Source organism: Podarcis melisellensis (assembly GCF_964234715.1).
Source record: "Podarcis melisellensis genome assembly, chromosome: 1".
Taxonomy (NCBI): domain Eukaryota; kingdom Metazoa; phylum Chordata; class Lepidosauria; order Squamata; family Lacertidae; genus Podarcis; species Podarcis melisellensis.
This window is the reverse complement of record NC_138528.1, coordinates 59441490-59459207: the sequence shown is the minus strand read 5'-3', so window position 1 is coordinate 59459207 and position 17718 is coordinate 59441490. Positions and strand designations below refer to the sequence as shown.

Sequence of the window (17718 nt, the reverse complement as noted above, 5' to 3'; positions counted from 1 at the left end):
GAGACACTGAGCATGAGACACTCATCATAAAGTCACAACAACCTGATCACACAGGTGTGCAATTAGGAACGAAGGCTTCAAGCTTTGACATGACAACTGATATGTGTCGTTTTAGAACTGAACCACTAAGTTTCTATTTAGCAATAAATAAAATGAGCAATTTTGCATTCTGCTTGCTTTTCTCTGACAATTAAACAAACAAGTGTGACATGTTCTCACTGGTCTATGAATGCAACAAAATACTAAATTTATGTACTGCAAAAGGCAATGAAACAGCAGTTCCTGGGAATATGGAATATGAAGGTAAAGAGCATTCCACTTGTAGGGGTGCTTGTAACCTTCAGAATGTTAATTATGTATTATCTAGAATAAAAAAAAATATCAGCAAGAAAAATATAATTAACTTCAGCAAGGACAAGTCACTCAATGCACTATGTAATTGGCACCTACTAAGACCACCAGCATGTCTCAGAATAATTATCTCACTTTCCAGAAGTAAAATGAACTGAAATTTAATATTTTTCTTTCTCCAAGTGATCAAGTCCAAAGCATGCTGATTAAGACAGTAGAATTAAAACATGAAGATGCAAGATCAGAAAGGAAAGCGTAAAAAGTATGGGGACATTAAATAGGGTATACTTGGTGGGGGGATGGGAATCACTGTAGAATGTACTGCCTTGTGCAGTTTTCATATAAACCAAAACCAAAAATAAATAAACAATGCAATGGCACTTTTAAGTTCCATTAATTTAAAAAGGTCAAAAGTGCATGCTTACTCAGAAGTAAGTTTCATTTTGTTCAATAGGACTTACTCCCAGGAAAGGCATTATAGGACTGCGGCCTATAAGCACTGGTCCACTGAAATCTGCAGGGCTTAAGAGGGCTTATCTTTGGCTGATTTATGCTCCAGATTTCAAACCATCAGCTTTGCAAAGATTTGTAACAGTGGCCATGATTGCATGTCCTGCTAACCAGTGGTGAGCAGGAAGAAGCCATAGCAAGCCTTAGGCACACAACTGGGAGGACTTCAGAGGCTTTTAGTTTGACTTTCACTTAAAGTAGGCTTGTCACGTCATCTAGACCAGGGATCATACTTTATGCCTGGTTAGTTTAAACAACCTAGATTTGTGGAACATGGTTTAAAGTTGATTTGGTTTTGACCCTGGCCACAGTTATGGACCATGATCTCTGATCCATATGACACAACAAGCGGGTTTTAATACAGTGGTTCTCAAACTGTGTGGTGCACCAGGAGAGGAGGGCAAGTGTGGTGGGAAGATTCAAGAACAATCAAATATAAACATTTAAACATTTCAGTGTAGTGTAGTGTGTGTATATGCGCAGAATATGGATAGATATTTTTCTAAATGAAAGCAAGAGCATCAAGTGCGATTGAGGACAATCCTAGCTGTGATCCAGAATCGCTGTTTGAACAGAGTACAGTGGTACCTCAGGTTAAGAACTTAATTCGTTCTGGTGGTCCGTTCTTAACCTGAAACTGTTCTTAACCTGAGGTACCACTTTAGCTAATGGGGCCTCCCACTGCCACCGCGCTGCTGCTGCGTGATTTCTGTTCTCACCCTGAAGCAAAGTTCTTAACCCGAGATACTTTTTCTGGGTTACCAGAGTCTGTAACCTGAAGCGTCTGTAACCTGAAGCATCTCTAACCCGAGGTACCACTGTATGGGAGAAGACTCGTTTATAATTTTTATTTTGGAAATGTGGCCCAGATAAAACTGCTTTAAGAGAAAGAGGGGGGAGGAATGCTGAAGGCATCCTAGCCTTGTGGGAAGATAATGGGAGAGCACTTACATTTGAGGTTTGTTCCTGCTCATGCATTGCTAAACTGTGGTTTAAACTGTGGTTTAGCAATGATGTAAAAACAGAGCCAGTATGTATACACAATGTTTTGTTTTATAATTGGCATTTTAATGCTATGAAAGTGTGTTATTATAAACAAGATAAGCACATGGAACAAGAACAAGTGAAGGCAGCTCAGAAACAAAATAGGATTTAGACAGCATCTGATGAGCAGCCACTGCTGCCTGACTACTGGTAGAACTCCAATCCCAATGACCTCCATTTCTCATCATCATGCTATCCCATGCAAAAAAAACCCTATATTATGTAAGAACTGAAGGGTTGGATATAGAACAGGTTATTAACAATAACTGGAAGGGTACAGATTTTTATGTGTTTTATTTCTATGAAGGGAAACAAATGACATAGGAAACAACCATGTTTGACAACTATGCATCAGGTTAGATAAATACTTGTGCCTATCTTGTTTTCTTATTCCATTAGGCAAGCCTCAGCATCAGCATTCAACCACAATTCAAACAAAAAGGAAAAATGCATTCTTTCTGGATCAGTAACTTATTCTTCCATTTATAGCATGAAATAAGTCCTTGACATAATGATACATAAACTGGAAAAAGATGAGAAATGTGTACATGGTTGCCCAAATATGGGAAGCAAATGACAACTTGGATGTAAAACTGGGAACAAAGGTCAGGTACCTACTTTTGCTGTCATTTTAGCCAGAAGTTCTTGCAAATCCATAATTCCTTGAACCAGGCTTAAGAAGTCACTGCAGGTTGGACAGGCTCAATAAAGGAAGGAAGGAAAACAGCAGATAAAAACCATATTATACAAAACAAACTACCATATGCTTAACTCACTAGCTATTGATTCTAGCATTTGTAATACAAATATTACAAAGATTGTAAGAAAATGAAAACATATGGACATTTTAATAGAAAATAAAATTAATAATTTAAATTGGGTTGTCTCACACATATGACGTATTAATGGAAATATTGGAATCTTATAGTAACAGAAGAGCACGGGCGGAAGGGTGGTATCCCACAGTCTGCAATTCAGTCCAGTTTTCTCTGGCTTATAAGCAATGAAGCCATCAGAATGCTGAACAGACAAATCGGAACTGATCTGGTGTGATGACAGTAATGTGTAGCCTAGTTCAATGCAAACTAGAAAATGGGGGTCCAGAATTTGTTGGCTTTCCCAATGAAACTGTCATCTAGGTCACTTATAAGATCAGTTTAAATGAACAGAAAATAAATATGCATAGTTAAATATATGAAGGAGTAAAACAGTTATATCTATAACTCCCCAGCCTGCTTTTACTGAGAAAAGTTGGCAAAACATTGTCTTAGTTGTTCAACTACAAAGTGGTACATCTCAGGAAGAATGTAACATTGTTGCGCAACAAATGAATAGGCACTACAAAACACTCATTTTTGTTAAAAGTATTTTTGTAAACTTAATTTTAAATATATATACTTAAAAGTGCTACTTACTGCGATTCAGATTAGGGCATTGTGTTATATATCCATTAGGCATGAAGATGACTTTCACATCTTGAATGATACCCTTTGTAACAGAAGAGATAGCTGGTAATATAGATTATAGTCATACAATTAAAATTGTACAAAATAATTCACAAGTTATGTCTTGATAAGGCATAGCAAATTAATACAATACATACATACATACTGATTTACAAATAATTAAAATCATATGAACTTTTTAAAAAGATACCACTAAATTGGTAAATATATAATTTCTTTCTTCAATTTAAAAAACCATAGCTTTTGATTTTTTTAAAAAAATTATTAGGTAGGTTTTTATGATTCATGAGTAAGTGAAGTTAAGTACTCTCATAGGCCAGAAGATAACATTTAACATCAACTAACCAAAGTTATGCACTTTTAAGAGCCAACTGTACTGGTCAATTTACACACTAGCTTAAATATTTCCTGTTGAATTTAAAACAACCCAAAGTACTTAACTTTCATTTGACTTCATTCACTATTTATCAATTTCATATTAAAAAATGAGAACAAAATACTACAATGTTGTAGGTTCATACTGCTTGATCTAACAAAACTAGTTGACAAAATATTTACAGATTTTAAAAATAGAAATAATGTTAATATTATTGATTTGGGGAATAAAGTTTTAGAGCCCATTCTGGAACCTCATGGTAAAACATAAGAAATAAGAACTGTTCTGGCAAGTAAAAAATTCTGAACGCAAAGCCTGGTTAGCCACAGACCTTATGATTTTCACTTTATATGAAAAGTTTAGTTAATTTGTATTTCACTTAACTATTTTTACCATGCCCTTCAAATAATATTCCTAGGGCACTAAGTAAAGATCCAAACTCAACACCACAGTCCAGGGTGTGGCTAAGAATGCTTAAGTCTCACTATTTTCAATGGCACATAAACTAAAAGCATATGGTGAATTGTAGTCAGTCACACACAAACACATACACAAAGACGAGCAATGAAAACCCTATGAACGAAAACCTTTGAAAGGTCTATTAGAGAGCAAATGCCAATGGAACTATTCTAGTCTGAAGCCACTTTCACAAGGTGACTTATTCATAGTACAATGATTCCAGAGAAAGGTTTCTCCACCCCTCTTCCACTGATTAGCCTCAGTGTGATGTGATGCTTTACTCAGATTAAATCTGCATCTTAAAATCAAATGCCGAGGTCTTCAGTCCTTGGACATGTCGACATATGTGAACAGGATAACAAAAAAGGCCAAGACCCTTAGCATTCAAATAAATTTTGATAGACATGCATGCTGCAATGATGTACTGGAGAGGCACATAAAGTGTACTGAAAACACCCACCCACACACCACTTTATGTAGAAAAGTAAGTTTACAGTCAAGGTTATCCTTTGATAATCAAAATATTGGTTTCATCAGAAATTGAAGCCATTATTTCAGCTGGAGTACAACAGAAAAATGGGTGCTACTGAGCAGATAGAAGACATCATATCCTGCTCGGAATAGTGAGCTCCTGCTATAAATAAAATATAGTACTCCAAGATTTGCAGATGCAGCAACATTTAACATTTATGCGCTCGTTGTCTCAGATAGCGAAAAGGTAATCAGCAAGCAGCTCTTCTTGCTTGTTATTTCAAGATCAAATATTAATTGAAAATATTAATGAAAATAACTATCCAGAACATTTATTAACCTTTTCATCTATGAGAATGATGAAGTCATATGAGTAATGAGAGGAGACAGTGTCAGTTGGTAGGGATAACCTCCAAAGCAATCCGTAAAATGATTCTGAAAATGAATGCTACTGAACAATGTATTAACAATGTATACAGACACATGGATGTCTAAGGGCAATGTTTAAATACATATAAATAAAACCCAAACCCTTGCCCTAATACAACATGGATATCTGTGTATGTAGCTGATGTAAAGTCATATCTGGGTGGGCATCTCAATCTACACTGAAATGCTCATCTAGGCAGTATGTACAAGGCTTCACTGACATCGTGGCCTGAGGAGTCCAAGTTAAAGCAAGCCTAATTAATAACCACTGAGCACACCAGGCGTGCAGCACAACCAAACTGTTTCACCTCACTTTACTAAGATTTATTCTGCCTTTGCTTAACATTAAGCACCTGTTGACTTTTTCCACGGGTGTATAGCCTTACTCAGTGCTATTTTTCTGGAAAAAGGTGTTGAAACTCACCATGTCTGCCTCCCTTGTTCGCTTATAATGGCAATGGTGCCCACCTGAGAGGTGCTGGAACATAGTTCCAGCAAGTTCTGGCTGAAAAAAGCCCTATTTGCTACATAAATGAATACAGTGGATGCTGGGTTGCAAACGTGATCCATGCAGGATGCACGTTTGCAACCCACAGCATTCGCAACCCACAGCGGCATGTCTGCACCAGCATTGCAGTTTGAAGCGCGTTTTAGTGCTTCGGTGCATGCGCGACTGCCAAAACCCAGAAGTAACCCGTTTCAGCGGGTCCGTAACCTGAAAAAACACAACCTGAAGCGTCTGTAACCCGAGGTATGACTGTAAATGTTAAAAATATACCTATCACAAATGCTCCCCCCACCATTTGCTTGTTTGTTAAGCATTAATCTTGAATTTTTTTAGCATTTTCAGCTGGGAGAGGGTGGTAGCAACACGCAGCCTAGCTAATGTCAGTTTTTTGTGCGCTGTTTCTAAGCCTTGAACTATATGCTTTAAAAGGTATATTCTTTTTATTATGCATGCCAATAGCTTATTTATACACATGTATCATTTTCATTCACTTCCAGGTTTTAGATGCCGCCATGGTAATAATGATGATGATGATGGTGATAATAATACCCTGCCCATCTGGCTGAGTTTTCCCAAACACTCTGGGCGGTTTCCAGCAAAATGTCAAAATACAATAATTCATCAAATATTAAAAGCTTCCCTAAACAGGTATACAACTACCAGAATCTGTTTTCAAGATGACTAGTCAAATATAAATAAAGGGCTTTTTTGTCAGGAAAAGTCAAGCTGCAGTGTGTACTCTGCCTTTGACTTCAATGGATTATGACAGCGACAGCTATAGCACTACCTCCAGTTATATCCACTGACACGACCAGCTAGCATCCTATATTGCAACAGCTGCTGTGTCAGGGCCTTATGTCAGAGAACGTACTGCACAGATTATAGGAATTGTGGATATTGTCTTGTATTTGCAATAATATTACATATCATTGTAAAAATCTTGTTATGAAAATTCACCTCCATAAAATGAGAAGAGCATTTTCGGGGGCAAGAGTAAGGTTGACAGAAATGACATACTGCTAGAAGGAAGCACGGACATACGAGAAAAGGCATGGTGAGCATTAAGTGATGGGGAAGTGTCAGGTCCCTTGACTTTTTGTGCTTTAGTACAGAATTACAATTCGCCATATGCCAGCCCACTTGTGGAAGCAGCTGAGTGACACACAACAATTCCCTTCTGCTACAGTGGCATCTAAGGGTCAGTTATATGGCATTCCATTGCATGACTGTTTTCGTCAACAGTTGCTGTTGATGTTTTTGACCAAAGCAGCTAAGGGAAGCTGCCACATTAAGTGGAAAATCATGAAGAGGAGACTTCTGCCCCCTCATCTCTGCTTCCAACACCTGAGGTGACAAGATTATTATTCAATCAATCAATCATTACATGCCCTTTACTCTAAGGTCCCAAGGCATGTTACAGCATTAAAGCTCAATATTGGAAATACTTTAAAACAACTTGGAATTTCTTTCTACTTGTTCATTATCACCAGCATTGCTAGATGGACCCTTATAATAAAAGAGTTAAAAATACAGTAGGATCCATAATTAATATATTTCATACAATCAGTGACAAAACTATTGATGCAGGCTCAGAAATATCCCAGTTTATAAATATGTACTCAGGATGGATAACTAAAAACAGATGTGTCTCTAGTGCTCTAATGCAGAGTGTGTCATACAGGTTTGGACCTAACACGCACAGTGAGTATAGCTTCAGAAAGAAAGGCAAGGATGAAGATGTGAGAACTGGAACAGAATCATCTGCCTTCTTGGTTACATTTCTCCCTTGCTTCTTTTAAGTAAGGTGCTCCAAATACTTTTAACATGATATATGATTTATCTTTGAGCTGCCTCTTCACTCTAATTCAGTCTTTCTCAAACTTGGGTCCTCTGCTGTTGTTGGATTACAACTCCCATCATCCCTTATTAGCATGACCAGTGGTCAGGGATAATGGGAATTGTAGTCCAACAACATCTGGGGACCTAAGTTTGAGAAACACTGCTCTAATTTCTTTGTTTTCCTACTCTGGCATACGAGTACTATACTACTACTCTGCAATACTCAAAAAGATACCCTATTCAAAAAAATTCCTCCCCATCTACAAGAATTATTCATAAGATTGTGTTGTGCAAGAGGCAAAAACAGAATGCTCATATTTCATGGTATTGTAGAGTTGGAAGGGACCCCAAGGGTCATCTAGTTGAACCCCTTGAAAAGCAGGAATCCTGCCCACAGTCATCCATGGGTGGGCTCAAACCACCAACCTTCTGGTTAACAGCCAAATACACTGACTTATTTCACCAACTTTCTTTACACTTTCCTAACTCATTTTACCATTCGTCTTCCTAAAATGCTCTGCAACATGTGGAACAATCTCACCTCCCCCTAACTTGAACCACATTAATGTTACCTAGGCATTTGCTGGACCTGTTTTGGGGATGCAGAGCTCTATCAAATATGAGGGGTAGCTGTGAGATTTTCCTTTACAGTGTCAGATTTTTTTTTCCTTTTTAACGAAAAGCACTGAAAATTAAAAGGAATAAGACAGGAGGTCACCATCATATGGGGTGGGGTGTCCCCTAAGAACACAGAAGCTACATTCAGACATGAGGGGAGATGGCTTTTCCACCTGCCTTGCCCCAGCCCCAGGAGTCTTTATAAGAGGCCTGCTCTCCTCCAGGGGAAGAACTGAGGGGAGAGAGACTTTTTGCAGGCAATGGCTTTTCCACCTGCCTTGCCCCACCCTCCAGCCCCAGGAGCCTTTCCCAGACCATGACTTTGAGAACAGCAGAAGCAGCTGGGAAGAGAGGAGTTCAGAGATAGTTTGTAAAAATAATTTTGTAAATTGTGTGTCCTTGATTCTCAATTTGATCCTTTTTTATGGTTTTGTACGTTTTGCGGTATTTTATGCATTGTGCTTTGCTGCTAGATTAGTAATACTTTATTGCAATTGATGACCGTAAACTGTTTAAACTATTATTCGCTGATGTTTAATTTTACTGTTTACTATTGGATTCTAATGGATTATTGAATATTGCTTCATTTGATATAAGCTGTTTATTTTAAAGTTATTGTGACTTTTTATATAGGATCTGAATTTTACTATTAATGTTTGATGTTTTATTATTTTTATGGGTGTTGGAAGCCACCCAGAGTGGCTGGAGCAACCCAGCCAGATAGGTGGGGTATAAATAAAAAAATGTTGTTGTTTTTGTTAGTTTATTGGGTTAGTTTTACTTCTTATAATGCTAACACTTCTGTTCCAATTTCTAGTGTTCCTTTTACACTACAGTACCTGTTGCGTTATGGCACTGTGGCTTTTTGATCAATATACTGCCACGTCACACTAAATTTTAAACAGCAGGAAAGAACTGTATGCCAGGATACTGCCCCAAATTTCATCAAGTGGAATTACAGTGCAAAAGTCCCGTCATTTTCCAAGCTAAGATGCTTGTAAACAGAGTTTTTCTGGAACATGGAAACAAGCACTAAATTTCCACTAGATTTCCAGAATTGATTTTTACACTGTGTGAAAGACAATATAAAATGAAGAACTTATCAGGTAAGGCTACATCAGGAAAACATAGTAGGTGTAAAAGGAAAGAGAAGATTGTGTCTCCAAGTGTGTATTAATGCTACAATTTTAGAGTTTTGCCATTAAGAACAAAAGCAGAAGATGAACTGAAAACATATTAGCGAAGTATGCTGTTACACTCCTAATAGATTTGAAATAGCTATTATCAGTATAATGCTGATAATAATATTCAGTGCTTTTTAGACACAATTGCTAGCACAATTCCTCTGCAGATACAAAAGAAAAATACAATTCTTTTTTTAACATTCTTATTTCCCTGCAGATCTCTGTTTACACTGAGCAAAATAGGGTTTGTATATGCTAAAACACTGAAACAAATTGCTTTCAAAAGAAAAAGGGGGTCCTGCTGAGTATGTAAATACAAGGACAAGGGATATGTGTGCTTATAAACTATCAAAATCATAGGCTTTTGCATTGGGTAACAACAAGAATAAAGTGTAAAGCTTATAAAACTCACAAGCAAGCTTAAAAATACAGCCAATTATGTAGTTTTGCCCTGCAGACAGTTAGTAAAATATTCAGGCATCCATAGAGCAAAGAAAGGCACATGTCGACTTACATTATGATCAATAAAAACTGGCAGCTCATTATCATATCATTAGCTATCCTGCTGTTTCCAAAGCGTTAATGTGTAGAAATATTAATTTATAAATGCATAATATCCCTCAGTTCTTAGACTCTGGCTGTCTGTATCAAAAAAGAATTAAAGATGGGCAAAACCAATATAACTATTACTACTCCCCCTGTTCCTTTTTTGCTATATACCCATAAACATATGTTTACCATCTGCAGAATTATGGGAAGCAGCTGAGGTTAAAAAACCAACAGCTGTAGAATAAAATAATGCCATCAATTTCACTTCACGGTGACAGCTCAGCTGTTAGATGGAGAAATAAAGTCCAGGTAAGAAGGCATTTCTCCACCTTAATTTAAATGGGGAGTGGGTGGACAAAAGAGATACAAAAATGATCTGCATTATATTAAAACCTGCTGCAGTATTCTTACCCATTGCAACCTCCCTTGCACCCCAAAACCAGTTGGGTAATGTGGGTGGGAGGCCTTTACACATACAGCTGGATGAGAAAGGCATTGGCATCTGCTTCAAACTGCAATGCTGGTGGCACATTTGCTGGTGCCTGGGAGTGGGAGCCATAGATGCATGAGTGCCAGAATTCATTATTCGCCAGTGGGCCCAACAAGCCAAACAATGCACAGGTTTGCAGGAGCAGTAGCAGGAGAAAATAGGAGGATGGTGAGAGAGGCTTCCTAATGTTTTGTTTTACATATTACCCTCTGTTCTTTGGTCCACTGCATGGGAGGGTAAAGGCTCCAGCAGAGTTCAGCCAGGATCAGACTTTAGGAAAGCTTCCTGCAGCCACAGAAGGCTACAAGTCCCACCCCCATCCCCAAAACACCTACTTATCTCTTATTTGTTAGAAGAGTACATTGAGGTTGATGTTAATGCCCGCCTAGCTCTGTTGGAAGCTGCGGAAAAGGAAAGGGGAATTTAGAGAGTAGGGGAGCAAAGAAACTGAGGATGTTTTTGATTTTGCTACTTGTCTTTCTGTAGTAGAGAAGATTTTGGCCAAACCTAGCTTAGCAACAGAACCAACACCATCTCCCATGGAGCAGGCATAACTGAGAAGTTGAGAAGACCAGCTAGGATGACCAATGCTATGGGATAGGGTAGTAAACCCCAAAGTTTTGGATCCCATGTAGGGAACTAGACAGCACCATTCTGGACTTCACTCCCCAAAGTTTTAGACTGAATATCAGTTCCAATACAGTAGTTCACTGTCCATGAGCCAGCAGCAAGCAAGTCTTTTCCCCTTCATGGCCTTCTTCAGCTGAGTAGGCCATGAAGCTATCCACTAGATGCACTAAAATAAACCTGATATGGGATATAATTCAGTTCCCTTGTTGACTCGTCCATATGTGGAGACAGCCAAGCTGCTAAGAAATTATCTCCTTCTAGCCTTCTCCTTTTTGGGAAAGGGCCATATGTTTACATATTTTGTTTCAGGAGTTAGAGACTAAAGATAAGGAAAAACTGAATGAGAAGGATAAGCAGAAGGTCAGGAAGTAGCAAGTGGGATGAAAGGTTATCAGGCCTGCCCACACATAGGAGAATAGTAAATAGTTCCGGTGCAGCCGTGTGAACTCCAGCCCAAACCCAATATATAGAAAGCAAGGCAGGGTGGTACATAACCTATACATCTTTTAATAACAACAATACACCTCTGATTACAGAGAGCATATGATGTATCATTATTGATTCCATGCTCTGACATAAAGACTCACATTTCTTATTCTCTTTAAGTTGATCCAAAACAAGTTACAAAGGAAAAGTTGCACAGAATGAGTGTAAACTGAATTCATGTGTTCAGAAATTTTCACTCCATTTAGCTGATCGACATGCATGTTGAACTATGAAATGGCAGTGTTGCTATGAAAACACCAATGATCGGATGTTGTAAAAGGCAAAGGATGAATGTATCACATTTCTGTTAACTCATTTGGTTCCATTTTTCAGGCTTACCTTAAAGAAGCCATGTTTCCTGTTACGTTGTCCAAGCCACAGATTGCTTCCTGGAGTCAGATTTGTTTCCGGAGGGTCTATAACACGTTCATAAATCCTGTGAAGCAAAGTGCTACTATTAGTCAAATACTTTTTGATTAGAATTTTAACAAAAGTTAAAAATTAAAACTCATTGATAAACTACACACAGTGAGACTTATACAAGCTGCTATCCAAGGCTCAACATAACAACATATATCACATTTCTTAATTTTCAAATGAAAAAATAAAGAGAAATAGAGATTTCAGATATAGATAAAATAAAGCATCACCGCATGAGAATTACAGATACTGTACATGCAAGTAAGCAGAGATAGCCCATAACCAATGCATTCATTTACAAGGAAACTGGGCCATAACAACTATTACAATATATTTAATAATAATATATCTATATTTAAATGTATACCCTGCCCATCTGGTTGGGTTGCCCCAGCCACTCTGGCAGGCTTCCAACACATCATCATCATCAAGAAACATTAAACATTAACAATCAGATGCTATATAAAAAGTTACAATAATGTTAAAATAAACAACTTATATCAAATAAAGCAATATTCAATAATCCTTTAGAATCTAATAGTAAACAGTAAAATTAAACATCAGCAAATAATAATTAAACAGTTTACACTTATCAATTACAGAAAATAATTACTAATCTATAATCAATAAAATGCATATATATTTAATATATTCATAGTAATTGTAGAAAGCTATTCATCCAAGAGTGGTTGTTAGAGAAAGGATAATGATTGTCATACACAATACTTGACAAAGTAGGTTTTTCTGAACATTTCAAAACACCAAGAGTAGGGAAGAGTGGTTATTATATTTGCAATTGGAGGAACTTCGAATATAGTGATTTGAATCTTTATTCTCGAACCATGGCTTCTGCTAGCATCATACAATATGATTTGGCCTTCCAAATGTACACAAGCATCCATAATCTGGCCATGCTTGTCTACCTGTCTTACATCTATTCAACATTCAGTTTTTTAATTTCATAAATTTACACACAACTCCAAGGTTCAGCAGCCTTTTGAGGTGGAGCAAAAGCCACAGATGTGTTTTTTCAATGGTTTATAAATTTTGCAGATAAACAGCAATCCACAGTGAACACAACTTTAATTCATAGTTTGGCAGCTTTGCAAGCTCCAGTTTGTAAATTGTCATAGTCTCAGACATTAAAGAAAAAATGCCTTGGCTTTACAAACCAGGAGTTACCATACCATCTGAAAGATTTAAAATAATGGTGGGTAGGAAACATGTGTATATGAATTCAACAGTGTTTGGTTTAGTTTATGGTTGCCATTTTGTTGTTAATGGTGTTGATATTGTTTTATAGATGATGTTGTAGTACTTCATGAATTGTATCATATGGCTTTTGTTGTAATTGTGCTGTTTAGCTTATTGTTAGTTGTTTTGTTAATAGTGTTTTATAAACTGTAATTGTTTTGCTGATGTGTTGTTAATTATTCTATATAATTTATGTTGCATTTGTGATGTTCTATTATGTTATTGTTTGTAATCTGCTTTGCTACTCATTTGAATGAAAAGTGGCATAAAAATATAACAATCAACCAAATCAAATCACCAAGGTCATTTGAGACTCCAGTGACAAGACTGGATCCAGGAGCATCCCCAAGCTATGGACCTCTTCCTTCCAGGGGAGTGCAATACCATCCAGAACAGGCTATTTTCCCTACATTCCCCTATATTCCACTACAAATCTCATGACAGTTCCCTGTGGCTTCATATACCGGTAGTTGTTAAATAGCATGGGGACATCCCTGCAGGACACTACAAGACAATTGCCATGGTGCCAAACAACAGCATCCCATAACTACATTCTGGAAACAGTAATGGACATAGGGTCAGAACCACTGAAGTAGTAGTAGTAGTAGTAGTAGTAGTAGTAATGTACCACCATTCATTCGTAGATCACAGAGACCATGGTCAACAGTATTGAAAGGTACAAAGAGATCAAGCAGAATGAACAGAATCACTCCTCCCCACCTTTCCCCCAACAAATGTCATCAACCAGGGTAAACAAGGAAGTTTTATGCCATGGTGGGGTCTGAAACCAACCTGGATGCTTCAAGTGTGCCTCAAGTCTTACCATCACCACCCACTCAAGCACCTGGCCCAAAAAGGAATAATTGCGTCTCTGCAATAGTTGTTTAATGCTTCTCAGTCCATGTAGGTCTTCTTAAGAAGGGGATGCCACACCATCTCCTTCAAAATGGATGGTATTTTCCCCCTCCTCCAGTGAAACTAATCACATCCTGGACCTACCCAGTCAACCCCCATGGGTAGCTCTAAGAAGTCAAGATGGGAAAGTGCCAAGAGGGTAGGTGGTTGGTGACACTTCTTCAAGCAGCTTCTCCACATCCTCAGGCCATAATCCAGTACAGATGGATCAGACAGTGCTCAGGATACCTCCCTTGAACTTGATCCAACTGTAGCAGATTCCAACTTTGTCCAAATCTGAGCAATATTGTCCTTAAAGTGCCTCACAGAATTGTTACAGGAGGTCAGCAAGGGTATTGAAGCAATACTCTCAGATAACAAAAACCCATTTACCATTCAGTAAAGCTCTGCCAGACATCAGCATTTTTCACTGATAATGTGTACATGTATAAGAAATTGATGAAAGGCACTGCAATCATATTTTTAAATTAACATGAGCTACAGTTTCGAAAGCAAACTATGAGCCAACACAATCCATTTCAGCTTTATGAATTTACACTCAATCTAGCTTTCCAACCTGTTCAAGCCTGGCCTTACTAAATGTAATCACTGGGTTTGTGTTGTAGCTTGCTATTTGTCTGGAAACACATACATTTCAAGAAACATAAATTACCTATAATTTTTATGAAACCTTAAAAAGAAAATCAACACATAGCTGTGACAAGCCAAGTATACAGCAGTATATACTCTTCCAAACTGATATTGACCAGGGCAAATAAAAGCAGATACAGTAATGTATGGTATAATTTTTTTTAAATCATTTAAACTTTTGGCTTAGGAGCATTCAATGAACTCAAGAGAGTAATTCCTATAATTATGGGGAGGAACAGCTTACCTGCATTGTAATTACAATCAATTCTAATTCTTCAGAATACTGAGGCAAAAAACATATTCAAAGTTGGAATCATTAATACTGCAGTAATTTTCTTTTCTTTTGCTAGATAATACCCTTTCATAGGTCCCCTTAAACTAATTTACCTCTTTGAGCAATAAAACAATTTTCCATTCTCTAAGCATATATTTTGGAGATCACTGACACTGTGGAAGTATTATTTATTATCTCTATCAACATTTTAAAGAATAAACACCTCCACTCTTCAGCATCAAATTCAAAATTAAACCTCTACTCAAATACTGTTTTAGGAAACTAGGGCTCTCATCTTCTATACATTTACCTAGCGGTAAGTTCCTTTGAATTCAACAATTCGTAAAAGCTTTGACATACTCATTAAGAAAGCAAATCACTGAATAACACACTCACATTAGAGATTTTTCTTTACCTATATGGTATTAGTAGAAAGTATGTAGCCTTTTAAAAACATTGGTCATTATTCAATGAGGAATTCCATCTTTTGTTAACCACTAAAATCCCCAAAGCTTAAAACAAAGGAATGTACCGCTATCCACAACACTCCTTACAAGGGAGTATTGGATTTTTATTTATTTGACCGAGTAGGGCTCTGAAGGGACTGCACAATATCTGTCTTCAATGACACAAAAGAATGAATTTTTCAATGTAAAAGCACACAAATCGACATGTATTATACTGCAGCTCAATAGTACAATATAAAGAAGACAAATGAGATACAGGCCCAAATGGTTTGTTTCAGGTTTTGGTGGGAATTTAACGAAGAACTACCCTTTATGGAAGAAGGTTGTAACAACCCCTCTTTCCTGAATATTTTGAGAATACTGCATTCATTAGATAGAGGGTAAATGGCAAAGGACTCTTTTCATTTTTCTTCAATTGTTATCCTGGTCTAATTACACTTGTGAAGCCTCTATTTACCTTCTCCTTCAGTCATCCATTCAGATTAAATACAGAGGGCTTACTGTGCCTTTTCTCCATATAGGTGGTTTTTAGGATGCTTGCATGTCCACCCCCACACCACACATTACTAGAGTGCATGTTCTGATATTAAAAAGTTCTGTCATTAACTGTTTTGACTAGTCAGTTTCTAGTCAGATATTTTGTTGATTGGAACAGGGTTCCTGGTTCAGTATGTTGACTTGCTAATAATAAAATAGCCTACTGAAAACAACAGAATGTCTTCACACTCCATAAATGGAATATGTACAAGTTACACAATAAAAAGTATGTACTCATGTGCATCAAAAAGTAATGTACGACTGAATAACCATCCACTGGTTGGTTGGTTGGTTGGTTGGTTGGTTGGTTGGTTGACAAAAGGTATATGCCACTTTGCTGTAATCAAATCTCTATGCGATTTACAAGAAATATTAAAATTATCAATAAAACCAGTTTAAAACAAAAAAATTAAAATTAACAGTAAAATAGATCAAAACACATCAACAATATTTTTGATCTGGATTGGAGAGAGGGCATTTAAATAATGGTTAAAAGGTTCTTCCACACTTACGCAATTTTCACTTGTGTATGTGGAGTGCCAGAATGTAAACTCAAATAAGTGGGGAGTCACCTGTAATTGTAGCAGCACTTTTCCCAGTTGTTACAATCAAAGGTTTTCTTGCAGACAATCACCTAGTTCAGTTCCATAAAATGTCATACTTCAGCAGGCGCGCTCATCTTTTGTGTTGAAGAGAACCCAAATTCAAACTCTATGATATCTTTTCTCTCTGTGTGTATCCTTTTTTAAAAAAGGATAATGGGTAAAAAAAGTTGGGGGAAATCTCTGCCGGGATCTGTCAGGACTGGGAAAGATTTTTGCAGTGGTCTGTCTACTTCAATATAAAGAAGCTTCATAAGTAATATTTGTCCACACAAATTCAAATACAGAAGTAGTCGGAACTGACCATGTGCACAAATTATTTATGGATTTTAAAAACTGCCATATCAAAATATAATTGATCTTCAAGTTTTACGTGTGCGCACACAGAGACATTCAGTGTGTAAAAAAAGAAAGAAAAGAAGTTCCATAAGTTAACATTTCCAGAATCTCTTAACAGCTTGACTTTTTATGCAAATATTACCTTGTGAGAGCTTAAAACTCTGGTCCAGAAGTAACAGATTGCCTCACTTGAGTTAGCAGTTAATGGATGCAATCCTTATTTGCATAGAAACTCTTCCAAACTGTGACGATATATGGCAGTATTTCTTCTGCCACATATATGTAATTAATGTAAGGTGGGGGTTCACAATGAGGTATATTTTTTCTGTATGGTATATTGTTTTATTATTTCATATTATACATGTGCTGATTCTGGAACCTGAACTAAACAGCAAGAACACAGAGTTAGAGGTTTGACAAGTATCTCTTCTCATTCTCACTCCCATACACTGGTCCCATACACTCCAAACAGTGGTCACTTGTCTCAGATGGGATAATCACCATGATTATGGCACACACTTCTCATGCATAGCAGATTATCTGCTCTGACAAGTCTAATAGCATTTGTCAGGAAAAGATCCTGGCTTTTGATTGATCCACTTATGGACAGGATTAGAAGTATACAAATAACAACTAGAAAAATAGCAAACAGATTACAACAGAGATTCATGCACCACAGAGATTCTTATAGAATTCCAGCTTCAATATGGTTATAAGCCTAATAAAAAGTTTCTAATGAAAAACTTTCAAAACTACTGACCAGTCAGGTTAACACTGGTACCAGGAAAGGTCCTAGAACAGATAATTAAACAGTTGGTCAGTGAACACTTAGAAAAGGATGATGTGATTATTAAAACCCAGAATGTTTTC

The 17718-nt window shown here is 37.2% G+C and overlaps 1 protein-coding gene across 4 annotated transcripts in view; it reads right to left on the bottom strand.

Moving 5' to 3' along the window:
• The window catches only part of NELL1 (neural EGFL like 1), a 379806-nt gene that overhangs the window by 258995 nt on the left and 103093 nt on the right, over positions 1–17718 (bottom strand). For all 4 annotated transcript variants that reach the window (XM_081882839.1, XM_081882838.1, XM_081882841.1 and 1 more), the window contains exons 5-7: positions 11750–11846; positions 3321–3393; positions 2524–2606 (exon numbers count right to left, since the gene is read on the bottom strand). In XM_081882839.1, coding sequence (XP_081738965.1) covers positions 2524–2606; positions 3321–3393; positions 11750–11846 — 253 coding nt within the window. The remainder of the gene's footprint in view (positions 1–2523; positions 2607–3320; positions 3394–11749; positions 11847–17718) is intronic.